This window comes from Mustela lutreola, chromosome X (genome assembly GCF_030435805.1).
Source record: "Mustela lutreola isolate mMusLut2 chromosome X, mMusLut2.pri, whole genome shotgun sequence".
Lineage (NCBI taxonomy): Eukaryota > Metazoa > Chordata > Mammalia > Carnivora > Mustelidae > Mustela > Mustela lutreola.
The window spans coordinates 32,096,192-32,120,944 of NC_081308.1; the positions used below are offsets into that span (position 1 = coordinate 32,096,192).

The following is a 24,753-nucleotide window of genomic DNA, read 5'->3' on the forward strand; positions in this document are numbered from 1 at the left end:
AGTCTCTGTCACCCTCTCCCTCTGCCTCTCTCCTCCTTACACTCACTTCTGCTCTCTCTTTCATGTAAATAGATAAATCATTAAAAAGGAAAAAAATTTTAGATGACTCAATGATGTAAATAAGCTACTGAATATATCCAGTTTACTTTCTATCTCTGGGGAGACTATACCCAGTTAGATACTGGAAATCTCAAGTCTTTCAGAAGATCTATGAAACTAGTGGGGAACATACGAAAAAGAAACAAAATGGGTCAGGAAGACAGATTGACCTAATCATATTCAGCATTTGACTGGCTTCTCCACAAAACAATTCAACATCTCTTTTTTTTCTTTCAGTGATCAAGAGTAAAATAAGTTTTTTTTGAAGATTTTATTTATTTATTTGATAGTGAGAGAGGAAATACAAGCAAGGGGAGTGGGAGAGGGAGAAGGAGGCTCCCCACTGAACAGCGAGCCTGATGCAGGGCTTGATCCCAGGAACCTGGGATCATGACCTGAGGTGGAGGCAGACACTTAATGACTGAGCCACCCAGGCACCCCAGTAAAATAAGTTCTAAAGATAAATGACAGCATGGAGGTTCCTCAAAATGTTGAAAATAGAACTGCCCTATGACCCAGCAATTGCACTATTGGGTATTTACCCTAAAGATACAAACGTAGTGATCCAAAGGGGCACGTGCACCCGAATGTTTATAGCAGCAATGTCCACAATAGCCAAACTATGGAAAGAACCTAGATGTCCATCAACAGATGAATGAATCAAGAAGAAGTGGTATATATACACAATGGAATACTATGCAGCCATCAAAAGAAATGAAATCTTGCCATTTGCGACAACATGGATGGAACTAGAGCGTATCATGCTTAGCGAAATAAGTCAAGCGGAGAAACACAACTATCATATGATCTCCCTGATATGAGGAAGTGGTGATGCAACATGGGGGCTTAAGTGGGTACGAGAAGAATAAATGAAAGAAAATGGGATTGGGAGGGAGACAAACCATAAGTGACTCTTAATCTCACAAAACAAACTGAGGGTTGCTGGGGGGAGGGGGTTTGGGAGAAGGGGGTAGGATTATGGACATTGGGGAGGGTATGTGCTTTGGTGAGTGCTGTGAAGTGTGTAAACCTGGTGATTCACAGACCTGTACCCCTGGGGATAAAAATATATGTTTATAAAAAATAAAAAATTATATAAAAAAAAAGATAAATGACTCTATACTCAAATGACCTTTATTTATGTATTTGTATGTTTGTTTGTTTGTTTGTTTATTTATTTATTTATTCATCCTGAGCATTCAGGAAGGGGGAAGGAGGAGGAAAAAACTACATTGCAAGCCATGAAGTGGTAGGTAGCTCTTGTGTCTCCTAAATTAAGTAATCTCTAGGGTGCCTGGGTGGCTCAGGCAGTTAAGCATCTACCTTCAGCTCAGGTCATGAACCTAGAGTCTTGGGATCACGTCCGACATTGGACTCCCTACAACAGGGAGTCTGTTTCTCCCTCTGCCCCTCCCCTACTGCTTCTGTATGTTCACTTGCTCCTTCTCTCTAGCTTGCAAAAATAAATAAATAGAATTTTTTTTAAAGATTTTATTTATTCATTTGACAGACAGCGATCACAAGTAGGCAGAGAGGCAGGCAGAGAGAGAGGAGGAAGCAGGCTCTGCACTGAGCAGAGAGTCCGATGCGGGGCTTGATCCCAGGACCCTGGGATCATGACCTGAGCCGAAGGCAGAGACTTAACCCATTGAGCCACTCAGGCGCCCCATAAATAGAATCTTAAAAAAAAAAAAAATCTCTTAAACATTAGAGTCTCTAGAAGAGGAGAGAAGAGAAGGGGCCAAGAAACTTTATATTTTTCCTTACTTAAAGGGACGATAGTCTGAGATGCCTGGGTAGCTCAATCTAGTAAGCATCTGTCTTCAGCTCAGGTCATGATCTCAACGTTCTGGGATTGAACCCTGCATCAGGGTCTCTGCTCAGCAGAACACCTGCTTCTCCCTCCCTCTGCCCTTCACCTCCGCTCATGCCCTCATTCACATTCTCTCTCTCAAATAAACAAAATACTAAAAGAAAAAAGACCATAGTTTGTTGAGGAATTTTAGACATGATGATTTAGGGTTGCAGAGGGTTCTGAAGAGTTAGGAGAAACACGTAATAGAATTCAGAGTATCAAAATGTAAGGGGAATTGCTATTATGGGTGGGTGTGTTTCCAGATTGTTCTTTCATTGTGGTATTTTTCTGTCCTTGCAACCATTATATTTACATCATTGAGTAAGTATTAGTACGGGGTAGGATAAGTGTCCAGGGCATGTATTCCTCTAACAGTTTTTCTTTGCTCTTTTGCTTCTTTTCCCAATTTAAAAAAATAAATTAATGTTCAAGTAAAAAAAAAAAAAAAAAGAATTCAGAGTATCAGAACAGCTCATCTATTGTTCTTAGTGATATTGTTATTAAAACACTGAAAATAATGTGTTTCCATTAAAGATCAGAGCTGGGTTAGGACAATATGAGCCCACTTAAGTGATTATTCATTATCATTCCATTTTTTCTTATTCCTGTATTTGCCTTACTTAAGAACAACATAATAAAATGGTAAATATTTGTTTCATTCCTACTAATATTTAGCACATATAGAATTATTTAATTTTTAAGATGCTACTAAATATGTATCACTGTATCCAATTTACCTAAGTACACACACCCACAAACACACAAGCACACATCTTTACACAATCATTGCGAAAAACAAAGCAAATTACCAGCTTTAGTAGTGTTTAGTAGGCAGGCTGTCCATTTAAATAAGATGCTTCACTTCCTGTCTCCTCTCCTCCAATCCCATCTCACCAGAGAAACCCTCGTTCACATCCTTATTCCAGCTTGGTATCCCTTGAACCTCAGATCAGACCATTCTGAATTGTAATAGGCTAGAGAACGCGTCAAACCTCTGAGATGTATTTTCAGTATCAATAGCCCCGGGAACACTGATAAACATTTCTGTTCCTTTAGAGGGTTAAATCTAGCAGTAACTTTGGCAAATGTAAGCAGAATAGGGACCCTGCCAGGCAGTATAATGTAACAAATGCCGCATAACTGAAGTGATAATTTCTGTAAATATCTGTCATAACTGGAGTTTAAAATTTTTCTATGAGATGCTTACCCTTTTCCATTAAGGTTGTTATTTTTAAAATTTATTTTTTAACTTTTTCCAGCTTCACTTAGGTATGATTCACAAGTAATCACTGTATATGTTTAAGGTGTACAACTCAATAGTTTGATATACGTACATATTGTAAAATGATTCTCCCAGTCACGGTAATTAGCCTACTCGACACCTCACAGTTACCCTTTTTGTGTGTGGTAAAAACACTAATGGTTCACTAATGATTCACTCTCTTAGCAAATTTCAAGTATACAGTACATTAACTATTGTCTCCATGCTGTACATTAGATCATGGAAAATTGGTTTATCCGTGTCTGGTTTATTTTATTTATTATATATATATATATATATATATATATATATATATATAGTGTATTATTGTAATATAAATACTATAAATATTAATATAAATATATTAATTATATATTTATATAGTATATATATTTATATATTTATATATAGAATATATAGTGTATTCATGTAATATAATATATTATATGTCATATGTTATATATTATATGTCATATGCTATATATTATATAATATATAACATATAACATATTATATTACACGAATACACTATATATACTATATATAAATATATAAAATATATAAATATATAAAATATATAAATATATAAATATACAAAAATATATAATATATATAATATATTACATAATATAGAATATATATTACACTAATACACTATATATACATATATAAATATATATATAGTGTAATATTATATATATTACACTAATACACTATATATATACACTATACATTAGTGTAATATAGTATATTACACTATACTATATTGTATTGTACTATACTATACTATATATGTATTACACTAATATACTATATAGTGTATTAGTGTAATATACTATATATATATATATAGAGAGAGAGAGAGAGAAAGAAAATACATTTTCTTTATCCACTCATCTATTGTTGGACACTTAGGTTATTTCTGTATCTTGGCTTTTGTGAGTTATGCTGCAGTAAACATGGAAATACAGATATATCTTTGAGATACTGATTTCATTTCCTTTAGATATTTACCCAGAAGTGGGATTGCTGGATCATATGATAATTCAGTTTTACTTTTTTTGAGAAAAATTTGTATTATTTTCCAAAACAGCTGTGCCAATTTAAAATCCTATGGTCCCTATGCCCATTTTTAAAATAGGGTTATTTGAGTACTTTTCTATTGACTTGCATTATTAGTTCCTTATATATTTTGGATATTATCCCCCATCAGATATACAGTTTACAGATATTTTCTTCAATTCCATAGGTTGCCTTTTCATTTTGTTGATTTTTTTCCTTTGCTGTGCAGAAATATTTTCTTTTGGTATAGTACCACTTTTTTATTTTTGCTTTTGTTGCCAGTGCTTTTGATATCATGTCCAAAATATCATTTCCAAGACAAGGAGCTTTCTTGTGTTTTCTTCTAGAGTTTTTACATGTTTTTATGGGACTCAGGTCTTATATTTATGTCTCTAATTCATTTTGGTTTGATTTTTATGGGTGGAATAAGATAAGGACCCAGTTTCATTCTTTTGCATGTGTTTATCCAGTTTTTCCAGCCACATTTATTGATGAAACTTTTTTTTTTTTTTGCTATTGAGGATACTTAGATATTAAATATGAATTTTATAATTTTTTTCCTATTTCTTTAAAAAATGCCATTGTGATTTCGATGAGGATTGCATTGATTCTGTTGATTGCTTTGGGTACTATGGACATTTTAAAAATAATAATTGTCCCTGTCCATGAATATGAGATATCTTTCCATTTATTATCTTCTTCAGTTTCTTTCATCATTGTCATAGTTTTCAGTGTACAGTACTTTAAACTCTTTACATTTATTTCTAAGTATTCTTTTTCATGCTATTTAAAATGGGATGGTTTGGGACACCTGTGTGGCTAAGTGGGTTAAAGCCTCTGCCTTCGGCTCAGGTCATGATCCCAGGGTCCTGGGATCGAGCCCCACATCTGGCTCTCTGCTCAGCGGGGAGCCTGCTTCCTCCTCTCTCTGCCTGCCTACCTCTTTGCCTACTTGTGATCGCTGTCTGTCAAATAAATAAAATAAAATAGGATGTTTTTTTAAATTTCTTTTTCAAATAGCTCATTGCTATTGTATAAAATACAACTGATTTTTGTATGTTGACTTCATATCCTGAAATTTCACTGAATTTATTTATTAGTCCTAATAGGTTTTTTGTGTAATCATTCTATATGTAAGAATGTCATGTATCTGCTATATCTTCTTCTAACATAAAGATAGTGGTTTTAGAGGAAAAGCTTCAACTTTTCAATATTGAGTATGATGTTAGCTATGGGCTTTTCATATGTGGCCTTTATTATGTTGAAGCAATTGCCTTCTGTTCCTAGATTTTATCATAGAAGGCTGATGAATTTTGTCAAATGTTTTTTCTGCATAAATTGAGACTGTTAGGTATTTTTCATCCTCCATCCTGTGAAAGTGGTAGATCATATTGATTGACTTTCTTATATTGAACCTTCCTTACATCCTAAGGATAAACCTGTTTGGACATGGTATATGATCCTATTAATGTGCAGTTGAATTTCATTTGTTAGTATTTGTTGAGGATTTTTGCATCTATATTCACCAGGGATATTGGCCTGTAGTTTTCTTTTCTTGTGTCTTTTTCTGGCTTTAGAATCAGGATAATACTGATATAAATAAATGAAGTTTGGAAGTATTCCCTGCTCTACAATATTTTGGAAGAGTTCGAAGTAGGTTGCTGTTAATTCTTCTGTAAATATTTGGTAGAATTCACCATCTGGTCCTGGACTTTTCTTTGTTTGGAGAATTCCAATTACTGATTCAGTCTCCTTAATATTTATAGCTCTGTTCAGATTTTTTATTTCTTCATGATTCAGTCTTGGTAGATTGCATTTTTCTAGGAATTTATTCATTTCTTCTAGGTCATATAATTATTTTGGTGTATAATTTTTCATAGCACTCTCTTATGATTGTTTTTATTTCTAGGGTATCAGTTATAACATCCCCTTTCTCAATTATGATTTTATTTGAGTCTTCTCTCTCTTGTTTTCTCAGTCTAGCTCAACATCAATTGTGTTGATCTTTTCGAAAAACCTACTCTTAGTTTGAATCTTAGTTGATTTTTTAAAAATTCTGTATTTAATTTATTTCTGCTCTCATCTTTATTATTTCCTTCTTTCTGCTAACTTTGTGTTGAGTTTTTTCTTTTTTTCTACTTTCTTGAGGTGTAGAATTAGGTTGTTTATTTGAGATCTTTCTTAATGTAGGCTTTTATCACTATGAAATTCCCTCTAAGTACTACTTTTGCTACATTCTATAAGCTTTGATATGTTGTTTTCATTTTTGTTTGTCTCAGATATTTTCTAATATCTCTTTAATTTCTTCTTTGATTTATTGGTTATTTAGGAGTTTGGTATTTAATTTCTATATTTTTATTTATTTCCCAGGTTTCCTTCTGCTGTTGATCTAGTTTTATTCCATTGTGGTGGGAAAAGACAGCAGTATGATTTCAGTCTTCTTAAGCTTATTCAGACTTGATTTGTGACCTAACCTCCAATCCATCCTAGAGGTCATTCCATGTGCACTGAAAAAAATGTAATTGCTTTTGCTGTTGAGTGGAATGTTCTGAATGTATCTATGAGATCCCTTTGGTCTATAGTGTTGTTCCTGTCTTTTTTTTTTTCTTACTGATCTTCTGTCTGAAATGAAATGAAAGCAGAGTATTAAAATCTGCTAGTATTTATTATTCTATTGCTATCTATTTCTCCCTTAATTCTGTCAACCTTTGGTACATACATTTAGGTGCTCTGCTGCTAAATTGATCTTTTATCATTACATAATGTCCTTCTTTGTTTCCTGTTACATTTTGTTATTAGTCCACTTTGTCTAATATAAGTAAGGCTATCCATGCTCTCTTTTGTTTGCCATTTCATGGAATATCTCTTTCCTTCCTTTAACTTTCCGCCTACTTATATCTTTAAGTCTAAAGTTAATCTCTTCACAAAGAAATGGAAGAAACTTCCATTCTCATGGATTAGAAGAAAAATATTGTTAAAATGTCTATGCTACCTAGAACAGTTTATACATTCAGTGCAATTCCTATCAAAAGTCCACCAACTTTTTTCAGAGTTGAAATTAATAATCCTAAAATTTGTATGGAACCAGAAAAGACCCCGAATAGCCAAAGGAATGTTGAAAAAGAAAACCAAAGCTGGTGGCATCACAATGCCAGACTTCAGGCTCTATTACAAAGCTGTAATCATCAAGACAATATGGTATTAGCATAAAAACTGTCATATAGATCAGTGGAACAGTATAGAGAACCCAGAAATAGATACTCAACTCTATGGTATGCTAATCTTATCCCATGGAAAAAAGACAGTCTATTCAATAAGTGGTGTTGGGAAAATTGGACAACATCATGCAAAAGAATATAGTTGGACCATTTTCTTACATCAGACTCAAAAAATAGATTGAAAATTGAAGAAAGACCTAAATGTGAGACAGGAATCCATCAAAATTCTAGAGAACACAGGCTGCAACCTCTGTGACCTCAGCTGCAGCAACTTCTTGCTAGACACATCTCCAAAGGCAAGGGAAACAAAGGCAAAAATGAACTATTGGAACTTCATGAAGATAAATATCTTTTGCACAGCAAAGGAAACAGTCGACAAAACCAAAAAACAACCAACAGAATGGGAGAAGATATTTGCAAATGTTTTATCAGATAAAGGGCTAGTATCCAAAATCTATAAAGAACTTATCCAACTCAACACGCAAAGAACAAATAATCCAGTCAAGAAATGGGCAGAAGACATGTATGGACATTTCTCCAAAGAAGACATCCAAATGGCCAACAAACACACAAAAAAATGCTCCACATCACTTGCCATCAAGGAAATACAAATCACAACTACAATGAGTTACCACCTCACACCAGTCACAATGGTTAAAATTAACCAGTCAGGAAATGACAGATGTTGGTGAGGGTGCATAGAGAGGGGTACCCTCCCACACTGTTGGTAGGAATGCCAGCTGGTGAAGCCAGTCTGGAAAGCAGTACAGAGTTTCCTCAGAAAGTTGATAATAGAGCCATCTTTTGACCCAGCAATTGCACTGCTAGGTATTTACCACAAAGTTACAAATGTAGTGATCTGAAGGGGCACCTCTACTCAATGTCTATAGCAGCAGTGTCCACAATTGCCAAACTATGAAAAGAGCCCAGATGTCCATTGACAGATGAATGGATAAAGAAGATGCAGTATAGATTTATACATTGGAATATTACTCAGCCATCAAAAAATGAAATCTTGCCATTGGCAACGATGTAGATGGAACTAGAGGGTATTAGGCTAAGCAAAATAACTCAGAGAAAGACAGTTATCATATGCTCTCACTGATATGTGGAATTTAAGAAACAAAACAGAACATCATAAGGAAAGGGATGGAAAAATGAAACAAGATGATATCAGAGAGATAGACAAACCATAAGAGACTCTTCATCATAGGAAACAAACTGAGGATTGCTGGAGGGTAGGGAAGTGGGGGATGGAATAACTGGGTGGTAGACATTGAGGGGCATGTGATGTAATGAGCACTGGGTATTACATAAGACTGATGAATCACTGAACTCTATCCCTGTAACTAATAATGTAGTATATGTTAGCTGAATTTAAATTTAAAAAATATAGTCTCTTATAGACAGTGTACACTTGGATCTTGTTTTTCATCCAATCAGCTACTGTGTCTTGTGACTAGGAATCTGATTGCTTTACATTTGAAGTAATTATTGATAGCGAAGGATTTAATGTTGCCATTTTGTTGTTTTCTGTATGTCTTATAGCTCTTTTGTCCATCTTTTCCTTTCTTGCTGTCTTCCTTTGTGTAGTATTGATGTTTTTCATAGTAACCCACTTTGATTTCCTTCTCATTTTCTTTTGGTATCTTCTGTAGGTGTTTGTGGTTACTATGAAGCTTACATAAAATAACTTACAAGCTAAATCTATTTTAAGCTGATAACTTTAATTGCATACAAAATCTCTATACTTTGTTAGTGATGTACAGATTACATATTTTTATATTGTGTATTTATTAATACATATTATAATTTAGTTATTTTTATACTTTTATCTTTTAACTTTTATGCCACAATTAAAAAATGATTTAGGTACCCCATTACAGTATTCAGTGTTGTGTATTTTCCTGTGTATTTACCTTTACTAGTGAACTTTTACTTTCAAATACTTTTGTGTTGCTGTCTGACATCTTTTCATTTCAGTTCCAAGGGCTCCCTTTAGTATGTGTTTTTATTTTTTTTTATTTTATTTTTTTTTTTTAAATTTTATATTTTTTATAAACATATATTTTTATCCCCAGGGGTACAGGTCTGTGAATCACCAGGTTTACACACTTCACAGCACTCACCAAATCACATACCCTCCCCAATGTCCATAATCCCACCCCCTTCTCCCAAACCCCCTCCCCCCGGCAACCCTCAGTTTGTTTTGTGAGATTAAGAGTCACTTATGGTTTGTCTCCCTCCCAATCCCATCTTGTTTCATTTATTCTTCTTCTACCCACTTAAGCCTCCATGTTGTATCACCACTTCCTCATATCAGGGAGATCATATGATAGTTGTCTTTCTCTGCTTGACTTATTTCGCTAAGCATGATACGCTCTAGTTCCATCCATGTTGTTGCAAATGGCAAGATTTCATTTCTTTTGATGGCTGCATAGTATTCCATTGTGTATATATACCACATCTTCTTGATCCATTCATCTGTTGATGGACATCTAGGTTCTTTCCATAGTTTGGCTATTGTGGACATTGCTGCTATAAACATTCGGGTGCATGTGCCCCTTTGGATCACTACATTTGTATCTTTAGGGTAAATACCCAATAGTGCAATTTCTGGGTCATAGGGCAGTTCTATTTTCAACATTTTGAGGAACCTCCATGCTGTTTTCCAGAGTGGCTGCACCAGCTTGCATTCCCACCAACAGTGTAGGAGGGTTCCCCTTTCTCCGCATCCTCGCCAGCATCTGTCATTTCCTGACTTGTTGATTTTAGCCATTCTGACTGGTGTGAGGTGATATCTCATTGTGGTTTTGATTTGTATTTCCCTGATGCCGAGTGATATGGAGCACTTTTTCATGTGTCTGTTCGCCATCTGGATGTCTTCTTTGCAGAAATGTCTGTTCATGTCCTCTGCCCATTTCTTGATTGGATTATTTGTTCTTTGGGTGTTGAGTTTGCTAAGTTCTTTATAGATTCTGGACACTAGTCCTTTATCTGATATGTCATTTGCAAATATCTTCTCCCATTCTGTCAGTTGTCTTTTGATTTTGTTAACTGTTTCCTTTGCTGTGCAAAAGCTTTTGATCTTGATGAAATCCCAGTAGTTCATTTTTTCCCTTGCTTCCCTTGCCTTTTGCGTTGTTCCTAGGAAGATGTTGCTGCGGCAGAGGTCGAAGAGGTTGCTGCCCGTGTTCTCCTCAAGGATTTTGATGGATTCCTTTCGTACATTGAGGTCCTTCATCCATTTTGAGTCTATTTTTGTGTGTGGTGTAAGGGAATGGTCCAATTTCATTTTTCTGCATGTGGCTGTCCAATTTTCCCAGCACCATTTATTGAAAAGGCTGTCTTTTTTCCATTGGACATTCTTTCCTGCTTTGTCGAAGATTAGTTGACCATAGATTTGAGGGTCTATTTCTGGGCTCTCTATTCTGTTCCATTGATCTATGTGTCTGTTTTTGTGCCAGTACCATGCTGTCTTGATGATGACAGCTTTGTAATAGAGCCTGAAGTCCGGAATTGTGATGCCACCAACGTTGGCTTTCTTTTTCAATATCCCTTTAGCTATTCGAGGTCTTTTCTGGTTCCATATAAATTTTAGCATTATTTGTTCCATTTCTTTGAAAAAGATGGATGGTACTTTGATAGGAATTGCATTAAATGTGTAGATTGCTTTAGGTAGCATAGACATTTTCACAATATTTATTCTTCCAATCCAGGAGCATGGAACATTTTTCCATTTCTTTGTGTCTTCCTCAATTTCTTTCATGAGTACTTTATAGTTTTCTGAGTATAGATTCTGTGTCTCTTTGGTTAGGTTTATTCCTAGGTATCTTATGGTTTTGGATGCAATTGTAAATGGGATTGACTCCTTAATATCTCTTTCTTCTGTCTTGCTGTTGGTGTAGAGAAATGCAACTGATTTCTGTGCATTGATTTTATATCCTGACACTTTACTGAATTCCTGTATAAGTTCTAGCAGTTTTGGAGTGGAGTCTTTTGGGTTTTCCACATATAGTATCATATCATCTGCGAAGAGTGATAATTTGACTTCTTCTTTGCCGATTTGGATGCCTTTAATTTCCTTTTGTTGTCTGATTGCTGAGGCTAGGACCTCTAGTACGATGTTGAATAGCAGTGGTGATAATGGACATCCCTGCCGTGTTCCTGACCTTAGCGGAAAAGCTTTCAGTTTTTCTCCATTGAGAATGATATTTGCGGTGGGTTTTTCATAGATGGCTTTGATGATATTGAGGTATGTGCCCTCTATCCCTACACTTTGAAGAGTTTTGATCAGGAAGGGATGTTGTACTTTGTCAAATGCTTTTTCAGCATCTATTGAGAGTATCATATGGTTCTTGTTCTTTCTTTTATTGATGTGTTGTATCACATTGACTGATTTGCGGATGTTGAACCAACCTTGCAGCCCTGGAATAAATCCCACTTGGTCGTGGTGAATAATCCTTTTAATGTACTGTTGAATCCTATTGGCTAGTATTTTGTTGAGTATTTTCGCATCTGTGTTCATCAAGGATATCGGTCTATAGCTCTCTTTTTTGGTGGGATCCTTGTCTGGTTTTGGGATCAAGGTGATGCTGGCCTCATAAAATGAGTTTGGAAGTTTTCCTTCCATTTCTATTTTTTGGAACAGTTTCAGGAGAATAGGAATTAGTTCTTCTTTAAATGTTTGGTAGAATTCCCCTGGGAAGCCGTCTGGCCCTGGGCTTTTGTTTGTTTGGAGATTTTTAATGACTGTTTCAATCTCCTTACTGGTTATGGGTCTGTTCAGGCTTTCTACTTCTTCCTGGCTCAGTTGTGGTAGTTTATATGTTTCTAGGAATGCATCCATTTCTTCCAGATTGTCAAATTTATTGGCGTAGAGTTGCTCATAGTATGTTCTTATAATAGTTTGTATTTCTTTGGTGTTAGTTGTGATCTCTCCTCTTTCATTCATGATTTTATTTATTTGGGTCCTTTCTCTTTTCTTTTTGATAAGTCGGGCCAGGGGTTTATCAATTTTATTAATTCTTTCAAAGAACCAGCTCCTAGTTTCGTTGATTTGTTCTATTGTTTTTTTGGTTTCTATTTCATTGATTTCTGCTCTGATCTTTATGATTTCTCTTCTCCTGCTGGGCTTAGGGTTTCTTTCTTGTTCTTTCTCCAGCTCCTTTAGGTGTAGGGTTAGGTTGTGTATCTGAGACCTTTCTTGTTTCTTGAGAAAGGCTTGTACCGCTATATATTTTCCTCTCAGGACTGCCTTTGTTGTGTCCCACAGATTTTGAACCGTTGTATTTTCATTATCATTTGTTTCCATGATTTTTTTCAATTCTTCTTTAATTTCCCGGTTGACCCATTCATTCTTTAGAAGGATACTGTTTAGTCTCCATGTATTTGGGTTCTTTCCAAACTTCCTTTTGTGGTTGAGTTCTAGCTTTAGAGCATTGTGGTCTGAAAATATGCAGGGAATGATCCCAATCTTTTGATACCGGTTGAGTCCTGATTTAGGACCGAGGATGTGATCTATTCTGGAGAATGTTCCATGTGCACTAGAGAAGAATGTGTATTCTGTTGCTTTGGGATGAAATATTCTGAATATATCTGTGATGTCCATCGGGTCCAGTGTGTCGTTTAAGGCCTTTATTTCCTTGCTGATCTTTTGCTTGGATGACCTGTCCATTTCAGTGAGGGGAGTGTTAAAGTCCCCTACTATTATTGTATTATTATTGATGTGTTTCTTTGATTTTGTTATTAATTGGTTTATATAGTTGGCTGCTCCCACATTGGGGGCATAGATATTTAAAATTGTTAAATCTTCTTGTTGGACAGACCCTTTGAGTGTGATATAGTGTCCTTCCTCATCTCTTATTATAGTCTTTGGCTTAAAATCTAATTGATCTGATATAAGGATTGCCACTCCTGCTTTCTTCTGATGTCCATTAGCATGGTAAATTCTTTTCCACCCCCTCACTTTAAATCTGGAGGTGTCTTCGGGCTTAAAATGTGTTTCTTGGAGGCAACATATAGATGGGTTTTGTTTTTTTATCCATTCTGATACCCTGTGTCTTTTGACAGGGGCATTTAGCCCATTAACATTCAGGGTAAGTATTGAGAGATATGAATTTTGTGCCATTGTATTGCCTGTAAGGTGACTGTTACTGTATATGGTCTCTGTTCCTTTCTGATCTACCACTTGTAGGCTCTCTCTTTGCTTAGAGGACCCCTTTCAATATTTCCTGTAGAGCTGGTTTGGTATTTGCAAATTCTTTCAGTTGTTGTTTGTCCTGGAAGCTTTTAATCTCTCCTTCTATTTTCAATGATAGCCTAGCTGGATATAGTATTCTTGGCTGCATGTTTTTCTCGTTTAGTGCTCTGAAAATATCATGCCAGCTCTTTCTGGCCTGCCAGGTCTCTGTGGATAAGTCAGCTGCCAATCTAATATTGCCGGAGATCAGCTAGATAGCTTATCTAAAGATTGCAAACACCTGAAAATCCATCGGCAGATCGAAGAGAAGAAGAACAGCAATTCTGGAAACAGAAAAACAACCACTTTCTGAAAGTTTATCTAATATATATATTTTTTCTTTTTTACATTTTTCTTAGGTGTATTCTTTTTTTAAAAATTCTTTTCTTTTCTTTTTTGCTTTTCTTTCTTTCTTTTTTTTTTTTTTTCTTTCTTCCTTTTTGAACCTCTTTTTATCCCCTTTCTCCCCACTCACGATTTTGGATCTCTTCTAATTTGGTTAAAGCATATTTTCCTGGGGTTGTTGCCACCCTATTAGTATTTTACTTGCCCCTTCATTTACTCTTATCTGGACAAAATGACAAGACGGAAAAATTCAACACAAAAAAAAGAACAAGAGGCAGTACCGAAGGCTAGGGACCTAATCAATACAGACATCGGTAATATGTCAGATCTAGAGTTCAGAATGACAATTCTCAAGGTTCTAGCCGGGCTCGAAAAAGGCATGGAAGATATTAGAGAAACCCTCTCGAGAGATATAAAAGCCCTTTCTGGAGAAATAAAAGAACTAAAATCTAACCAAGGTGAAATCAAAAAAGCTATTAATGAGGTGCAATCAAAAATGGAGGCTCTAACTGCTAGGATAAATGAGGCAGAAGAAAGAATTAGTGATATAGAAGACCAAATGACAGAGAATAAAGAAGCTGAGCAAAAGAGGGACAAACAGCTACTGGACCACGAGGGGAGAATTCAAGAGATAAGTGACACCATAAGACGAAACAACATTAGAATAATTGGGATTCCAGAAGAAGAAGAAAGTGAGAGGGGAGCAGAAGGTATACTGGAGAGAATTATTGGGGAAAATTTCCCCAATATGGCAAAGGGAACGAGCATCAAAATTCAGGAGGTTCAGAGAACGCCCCTCAAAATCAATAAGAATAGGCCCACACCCCGTCACCTAATAGTAAAATTTACAAGTCTCAATGACAAAGAGAAAATCCTGAAAGCAGCCCGGGAAAAGAAGTCTGTAACATACAATGGTAAAAATTTAGTATGTGTTTTAAGACTGCTTTTGTTTATCAGGGAAAGCCTTTATCTTCATTTTTGAAGGACAGTTTTGTTAGATGCAGTATTTTTCATTGGCAGTTTGTTTTTAGCACTTTGAACCCATTATTCTGCTCACTTCAGGCTTGCAGGGCTTCTACAAGGAATCTGCTAATTGTCTTACAAGGGTGGCCTTGCATATGATGGGTCATTTTTTCTTGTGGCTTTCAAAATTCTCTTTTTGTCTTTAACTGTTGGTGTTTTGATTATGTGTCTCATTGTGGAGTTCTTTAGTTTCATCCTATTTGGAATATGTTGGACTTCACACATCTGTATGTCACTTTCCTTCCTCAGATTCGGGGATTTTCTAGCCATTTCTCTAAGTAAGTTTTCTGCTTCTATTTCTCCCTTCGAGACTCATTATGTATATATTGGCAACTTGATGTTGCTATCTAAGTCCTTTAGATTTTCTTCACTCTGTTTCATTTCTTTTTCCTTTTGCTCCTCTAATTGGATGATTTCAAATGACTAATCTTTGGGCTCCCTGATTAATTCTTCTTGATCAAGTCCATTGCTGAATACCTCTAGTGAGTTTTTCAGTTCAGTTATTGCCTTTTTCAGCTCTGAAATTTGTTTGGCCTTTTTTTTTTATATCTTCTTTTTGTTGTTGTTGTTGTTGTTGTTCATGCATTATTTTCCTCATAGTGTTGAGCATCTGCATGATAGTTATTTTGAAAAATTGGTCAGTAATCCCTATACTTCCATTTCTTTATGGTGTGTTTCTAGAGATTTTTTTTGTTCCTTTAACTGTATAATTTTTTCCTGTCTTCATGGTCTTTGTAACTTTGTATTGATATCCACACATTTGAAAAAAAAGAGCCACCTCTCTCAGTCTTCATAGACTAGCTTCATGCAAGGAAAGATCTTCACCACTCAGACCAGCTAGAGATCCTGGACACCTCAGGTCCTTTTTTTTTTGAGTTTATCTGTCTGAACTGGTATATGAAGATTACTAATTAGAGGGGTTTACTGGTTTCTATTTTTTCAGGAGTTCCCAACTGCTTGCTCTCTTTGCTGTGTTCTGTGCCCTGGCACTCTGAAGCAACAGTACACCAATCAGACTTTTTCCCCCCTCAGTAGCCTTTATGTATCTAGATTTTGCCAAGTTCTGTCAGTTCTCTGAGACAGGATGGACATAAACCAGAATATTGAACAGCCTAACTAAAAAGCCAGAAATTTCAATACATGTTCCATTCTTCTTTTTCCATACTTAGGGAGAGGCTTCTGAGCTTTATCAATCTGCTGGGACATCTGGAGCACCAGCCCCTGCCCAGCTTGTTCTTAGAAGCCACTATGCATCAACAGTATGTCAGGTCCCATCAGTACTTCAAGACAAGCAGGACAGAAACCAGTCCCTCAGGCAGCACCCCTTCACATTCCAACCAGAAGTCCCATAGTTGGGTACTCGATCTACTCTTCTCTTTCCTTCCCTAGGGAAAAATGGAAACTGAGAATTTCCTCCCAATCATGTGCTATTGCACTGGTGTGGAGGGTGGACGGTGGTAAGAGCGTGCCACAAATGTTCCTACTGACTTCAAAAAGCTGATTTTGTGCTCACCTGGAAGGCAAAAGTCTCCTAACTGGTTTCTGAATTTCTCACAAAGGGAATTGGTCTTTGTATTGTTGTTCCTTGGGAGACAAGAGGGTCTGGGTCTTCCTGTTCCACCAGAACCCCTGGGTTTTCTTTTTTATGCATTTTTTTTAAATCTTTGTTCTGTTATATGTATTTTTTTTAATTTATTTTTTATTTTCAGCATAACAGTATTCATTATTTTTGCACCACACCCAGTGCTCCATGCAATCCGTGCCCTCTAGAATACCCACCACCTGGTACCCCAACCTCCCACCCCCCGCTGCTTCAGAACCCTCAGATTGTTTTTCAGAGTCCATAGTCTCTCATGGTTCACCTCCCCTTCCAATTTCCCCCAACTCCCTTCTCCTCTCCATCTCCCCATGCATTTTTAAAATTTATTGCATCATGCATCATTGCCTGGTAATAAGCACTGGTAATAAGATGTTTTAAAACAACAACTATCATAATAATGATTATATTAATATTGATTAATCCTTATAGAGCACTTCCCACATATCAGGTACTGATCTAACGGCTTTATAGAGGTTATTAAATTCATTTAAAAGTACAAAACTTGAGGTAGGAAAAAGTAAACTTCTCTAAAGTTACGCACCTACATGGAGCTGGGACTCCAATCCAGGCCATCCATATCCATAGTCCACATTCTCAAAACCTCTGAGATGATACTCAATGCATTTGCTGAGTGGATCTCTGAGTCCCAACCTGAATCTCCCATCTCCTTTTTTATGACACACTGTTGGATCTGTTCTAGGAAACTATTCTTTACTTTCTACTTGCATCTCCCCAGAAATTTTGGATTTAAAATTCCTCATGTACAACTTCCCATGCAGTGTACTCCTCCCCTCTTTAATTCCATGGAAGGAATTCTTCAACTTCTCTTACCATCTTCTTCTCAAATGTAATCAACCTTGACATGAAAATGGTCACTTGAATCCTAAATGCCACTCAGTTCACTTCAGACCATAGCAACCGATCTTCAGGCTCAAGAATCTTTAATGAACTTGCAAAGTACTTTCATCTCACTTCACAAGTGCAAAGGTAAGGGACAGTGAGCAATCACATTGGAATAGTAATAAAAACAAAGGCTTCATGTAGCTGCTCTAGCCATGCACTTTAGATACGAATTTATTTATAAATGGCTGCATTTTAATTTAGGACATTGAGTTCTTCAATTTTTTATAGGGGCAGCATTTTATTCTTTGTACACTAAAAACATAAGGCATAATTTTAAAGATCCTTAAGATTCCATTTTGTCACCCTGGGAAGAATGACACTCTTTAGTAATTTTTAGAAGACCTCCTCACTATGATAAAGTAACAAGCATTAGGCTTACAGCTGCATGGCAGCATTAAAGTTTACCTGTAGTCCTAGGCAACAGGATATAAATTCTACTCTTCAAGGTTTCACAAAGAGCAATGATAAAATTTACATGTTGACATTTATATTTTTGTTCTAGAAATCCTGAGCCATTCACTGCATACTTCCTACCTGGCAGTGATCCTGAGTTTTCTGTAAAACCTCAGGTTGGAGAACTTCCTCCTTTTGATACTGAAGGAACGGTCCTCCTTGTGGGCTTCAAACCCCAAATGTACAGTAGGAAATACAAAGCAACATTAGCAATACAGGTGAGTTTTATAAAGGTAATGGTCAGGGATGTTTGATTTCACTAAAGACAGAAGAAAAAGTTTCGCTGAACTAAAGAATAGCAACATTACCTTGCAAAAGCCAATGAATTTAACTACTCTGTCTTGTTTTAATTTCCTTTTGCCCAATAAAGAACTTGTAAATATGGAATATAACAAAAAAGTCATCATCACCAGTGGGAAATAAGAAATTCTTTCTCTTCCATATTAAGAAAATGCAGAAGAGACAAATACTGATTATAAAGTGATTTGTATATTCACATATTGCTACCTGTAATAACCTATTCAAGGGCTTCAGGTGATTTGAGACAGAGATTTGGAATCTTTAATTAAGGCACAAGGTATTGTCAAAATGTTAAAGTCTAAAATGAAGAAAATGAGGTAGAAGGTAAAACTGATTTTGAATTGAGAAAAACACAATGTAGTTAGCCATTAATATTAAAGTCTGCTTGAGTGATCATCTTATTAAAAGTTAAGGTAAACACAATTTTGAAAATTGATGCAGTAAGCAAAATTTCTCCATCAGATTTCACACATGTATCTTACTAATAGCTTTTAGGCTAAGGACAACTTTCAAATTATTTATGAAAAGATGCCTATTGCCAGTGTCTAGTTTCAGTGGCACAGACACAAAGGACATGTAGTTATGTTTCAAGACACAACCACTGGTGCCAAAGTGATTACTAAATCAGACACTAATTAGGCAGTGCCATGGGCAGAAAAATGTGTTGTTACTGTTTTAATGAATAGCGAAAAGAATATGTTGAGTATGTCCCAAGAAAATTATTTATATTTTTCATCTTTCTGGGAATTCTTACAACCCAGCTAATAAAAATATAAAGCCTCTGGAGCCTTGCTGCATATCGCCCTTTGCTATATAGATGCTTGATTTAAAATGATCATGTTGTATTTTCTCCTTAAGAAGCAAGGACATACTCTTAGTCTAAGGGGATTAAATGACATATTTAAAATCAGGTTTACAAATAAAAATGATGTTTATTTTACCTGATGCCCAGTGAACATTTCTGAGATTAACTATGTTGGAGGCTTTCCCAAAAAAATCTGTGCCTGTTTCCCTATGTTGATTTGACAATTAAATTACAGCAGAATTGAAGGGTTTCTGTGAGAGAATAAGTTGACATATGGGATCAAATGAAAATGCGAAATTTTTATTTAGTCTGAAGTGGTACGGTTTGGTAAAGCTTATGTGGGAAAAACTGAGATTGCAATGTGTTTAAGAAATCACTATTTTGTTGATTCTATTTTTATTTTGGAAAATTCCAAGTGTGAGTAGAAATAGAGGGAATAATTAATCTGCATACACTCATCATCTAGTACGAACACTTAATCAAATCATGGCCAATTCAAGTATATTCCCATCCCCTTCCCCATATTCCATGTTATTTTGAAGAAAATCCAAGACATCCTATTATCTTCAACTATTTCCTATTAATCTCTAAAAGACCAAAATCATAACCATGATACCATTATCACATCTAAAAATTTACAATAATTCCTTAATATCACGACATACCAAATATCCATTTAGTGCTCAAATTTCCAATTGACTCATAAATCTCATATTTTTTAACTTAAAAAAGTATTAACTCCTAAGAAGTTGCACAATTAGTATACAGAGTCCTGTGAATCCTTCTTCCAGCTTCTCCCAATGGTGAGGTTTTACAGAGCTATAGTAATGTATTTACAGAAGAAAATTGTCATTGACAAAATACTGTTAACTAACCTAGAGACCTTATTTCATTTTTAGCATTTTTCATGTGTGTATGTGTGGTTCTAAGCAATTTGAACCCATGTATAGATCTGTATAACTACAGTCACAACTGAGATACAGAGCTCTTCCAACACAACAGTGGGAACTGCTTAACAGTATGGTCACATCCAGGACTGTAACTCCTTCTTTACCCTGGAAACCACTAATCTTTTCTCCATCTCTATGATTTTCTAATTTCTAGAACATTACGTAAGTGGGATCATACTCTGTAACCTTTTGAGACTGGCTTTTTATATGAGTATATTGGCTTTGCGATTCATGAAAGTTATTTCGTATATCAGATCAATGATTTTGATATCATGTTTCAAGCATTGTCTGATTCTAAAATCCTGCTCTTAATGACAACACCATGATGTCTCACATGATAAAAGTGAAGAATTTTAAAAGTTAATTCATTATCTATATAAAAATTACTATGTACGGTATTATCTTTTTAAACTGTTGATTTTAAACATTAAATCAATTAATACTTAAATATGAAACATATGACCTTCATTGTGCTTTACCTAGAAATAAAAATGACGATCTTTAAGAATAGTTCAGTTAAATATTAGCCTACAAAATCTTCAACTACTACGTTAGCAAGCTTCATGGTTCCCTTTCAATTAAACCATATTTAGAATAATTAAACACTGCTTTTTCCCTACTATTAAGTAAGGCATGTAGCACTATCTTTGAGAGATTTAAGTTAACTTGGTCAGATTGTTACACAAAGCAATGTTACTCAAAGAGAATAAATAGTCCACTCAGCTTTCCATGGTGGACATGATAAATCTTAAATAGTTTATACAAAAATATGAATGCTATCAGGACTATCCAAGGTAAAACATACAGTGCTTGTACAAAAGTAATGTCGATGTTATAACCAGAGACATAATCAGACTTAAGTTATATGTATCTAAATGCATTGCTTTTAAGGGAATAACTCATAGTCATGAAACTGTAAGAAATGTCATTTTATTTATATATTTAAATCTTGGCTTATATTTTCTCTTAAGCAGACCTGAAATAGGGATTCAAATCCAAGTAACATATTTCCTATGTGATCTCAAGAAACCGGTGCAGGAAAACCAGAATATGAGACAGAAAAGGCATGGAAATCATTAAAAGGGGCTTTATTAAGGCAATTACCACAGGGGACAACTGGTATTTAACCCCATGGGGTTTCTGTGGAAAATAGTGTGGTACACACACTGCAGAGTATTTACACCTGATGGGGCTAGAGAGTTGGCGGGGTTTTGTCGTGTTTTGTTTTGAAAATGGAAATACCTAAGGGATGTGGGTCCACACAGCCCACATCGGCTAACAGGCTGTTTCCATTCATAAGAACGTGTCCTTTAAAGCATAGTTTTGAGCGTTCATTCCATGAGGTCTTTGGCTTTGACTGATCCCTTTTTATACTAGAAAGATTTTACTGAAATAGGGAAATTTCATCTGTTTAAAAAATAGTTGTTTTTTTTTAATTTCTTTAAATAAGTAGCTGAGGAGTATAATTGTCAATTTGACATCCTTTTGCAAAAAACAACTGATTCTCAAAGGCACTAGGGACATGGAGGTATTGGTTTATTCTTATTTTAACTTAAGCTTTTTAATTTATATTTTTAAAGGGAGATTCAGAGTGGAAGATATAGAGCTATATCTTTAAAGTGTTTTCAAAAACACAATGAGTCATTATATTTATTTATAACTTGAAGAAGAAAGTTAACTATAGAAATGAGAAGTGTAATATTTAATTTTTATAAAATAAATGTATTACCATATAGAGTGTTGGAATACAGGACATAAATGACTTCTTAAAATTTTATTTTATATTTGGTTTATATATTTATGAATATATAAATTAAAAATATGTATGCACACGCACACACACACACACACTCAGCATCACTTATGGCAAAATTATTTGTATCTTAATTGAAATACATACAATAACATTAGGATTTTAAAAATAGGGTCCTTACAGATAATTATTTTCAAAGGGTCTTGGAGATGGGTCAGGTGAAGGTACAAATCCCTACATGTCATTCCCATCTGTACCTACTACATCCCCAATAGGAGTGTACATTCCTTCATGCAGCTCACTCCTGAGCTCCACTGAGGGTTGGGCATAGGAGCAGGTCCCTCCAAGTACCTCACACATATGTGCTCATGAAGTGGGTCACTTGTAATGTAAAAATTTGCAATGATATATGCACCATCACCAAACTACAGCTTTGTTTTTCAAATCAAACATCCTATGTGAAGTAGAATGTTATTTAACCTACTTATAGTATCGTCCTTGGTTTGTTCTGCTTTTGACTCCCTGATTCAGAATACACAATTACTATGAACACTGGACAGAAGGGCCAGTTCTGATTAAAATATGGTCATTCCAGATGTGTAAGAAAGTCCTGCACTTAACATTCTCCAAGTGATATCACATTACCCTTTAAGCCCTGACTGATGTTATTGCAATATTCACTTAGCCTGGATTTATCCTAAATGAGTTTTCTGAACATACATGGTACAAATCTTCTCGTGGGGAAGAAGACCTAGATAAATGCAACACCGGAAATTCTGCAAGAGCAGTGGGATTTAAGTATGAATATAAACATGCAGAAAATGCTAGACTGTGTAATCCAGTATTGCCATCCTGTGCATATATGCAGGAAAAAAAATGATCGATTTTTAAATAAATCCCTTGAATTTAGATTATAACTATCATTAATGATTTTACACAATGCTCAGTAATTTCAAATGGTTCAATTAATTATGGAGTTTCATAATCTGAAAAACAGAAGCTCAACATATTTTACCAGTTGGTTGTATGACCATGCTTAAATTGTCATGGGTAAGTTCTTGTAAAGTATGGTTTCGGTTAGTTACATAGTGCATGCTGGGCAACAGTTTCATGCAAAGAAAATAGTTTCTCCTTAGATCTGATGGATGCTTATTTCATCCACAGAGCGGACTTCTAACTTTAAGAGACTTTTTAATGAATGGTTCTTAATTCATAAAGCTAAATCTTTCTTGAATTTATTTCCCATGTTAATTATTACTGGCACCCTTTCAGTTTTGTACATTTCCTATACCTTGCATGGAGAAGAGAGACCATATTAACTCAGTAAACTTTTTCCTGTAGGTTTCTCAGTCCCTGAATATTTCATGTAAAATCTCTCCTCTCTTTGTTTCCAGACACCAGACATGTACTGGCTGTATGATATCAATGGGTTACCTCCAGTTACCATGCCACCAATGAATGTAAAAGCCAAAATTAAGACTACAAATAAGAGGTTTCAGAGCAAGCCAGTTCGTCGACACAATTTTATCTGTGAAAATGCTAAACTCATAAGGACAGGGGTGTCCTCTACCATCAAGGGTGCACCTTTGATGTTGAAGAATAAATAAATGCTTTTTTCCAAAATATTTCTTGGCCTTAAGTAGAACTGAATATATTTTCATGATTGTTCTTCCATCTTTTGGAATATTTCTGACAAGTAATGTTTCAATTATAACAGGACTACTCTATTTTATTTTTTGAACTCTGACTAAATGTATTCTTTGAATATGTTGCACCTGATTTCTGTTACGTCTGTCTTTTAAAATGGACTGGTTGGAGTTTTTGGGATTGGGTCATTTTTAAGGTACAGGGGTACATTTGTAGTAAAAAAAAAAATTATTTCAGCTTAAAAACCGATGCGTGTAAGTATAGATAGTCCTCCACTCCTATACTGAGTCTTTAATATAGACATATTTCAAAATGATCCTGAGGAAAATTCATTTTCTCTAAGTAAAGGAGAATATTTTGCTCAGTACTTATCGTTTGGGACAAATATAATAATAAATAGCCAATATGGACCATCTTGAAGAGAATTTGGCACAGAATGACTGGCTTTGCCACAGATTATTCATTCACATGATTTTAAGGAAATCTCTCACCCTTTTTGTGCCCTGTTTTCTTATGTGCAAAACAAAAGAACTATATTAGGACAAGAAAAACTATAGATCTAGTCTACTACCTATTTTTATATACCTACTAACAGATAAGGATTTTTACATTTTTAAATGATTGAAAATAGAATATCAAGTAACAAGAAAATTGCATAAAGTTCAGATTTCAGGGGCGCCCTGTGGCTCAGTCGATGAAGCATCTGACTCTCAATTTCAGCTCAGGTCATGATCTCAGGGTCCTGGGATCAAGTTCCACATTGGGCTCTCTGCTCAGAGAAGAGTCTGCTTGGGATTCTTGCTCTTCTCTGCTCCCCCACTCCATGTGTGCTCACTCTCTCTCTAAAATAGTAAGTAAGTAAATAAATAAATCTTTTTTTAAAATTCCAGTTTCATTGTCGGTGGCTGCTTTCGTGCTGTAACCACGAATTCCAATGGATGGAAACCATGTTGCCACAAAGTTTTAAATATTTACTCTCTGGTACTTTACAGAAGATATTTGGCAACCCTGTACTAGAGTAGGAATGGCCTTTAGGAACCACTGTAGGCTGATTATAATTTCTTCCCAAGGTGTTAAGTGGAATTCTAGGGATAGATCGATGGAATCAATTAGTCTTGCCTACAGGTATTGAAGTAGAGGAGAGTAGAGGCCCATGTACCCTAGATTTGCCATCCCTAGAAAGGACAAAAGCTAAAATTCTGTGAATCTCCAAAAGGCTTTCTAATTTGCTGGCTCTC

The 24,753-nt window shown here is 35.4% G+C and overlaps 1 protein-coding gene across 1 annotated transcript in view; it reads left to right on the plus strand.

Annotated features, from left to right (window-relative positions):
- The window catches only part of CFAP47 (cilia and flagella associated protein 47), a 546,720-nt gene extending 523,087 nt beyond the window's left edge, over window positions 1-23,633 (plus strand). The window contains exons 63-64 of the mRNA XM_059157736.1: window positions 18,110-18,278; window positions 23,263-23,633. Of these exons, the coding sequence (XP_059013719.1) occupies window positions 18,110-18,278; window positions 23,263-23,475 (382 nt within the window). The 3' untranslated portion in view covers window positions 23,476-23,633. The remainder of the gene's footprint in view (window positions 1-18,109; window positions 18,279-23,262) is intronic.
- The last annotated feature ends 1,120 nt before the right edge of the window (window positions 23,634-24,753 follow it).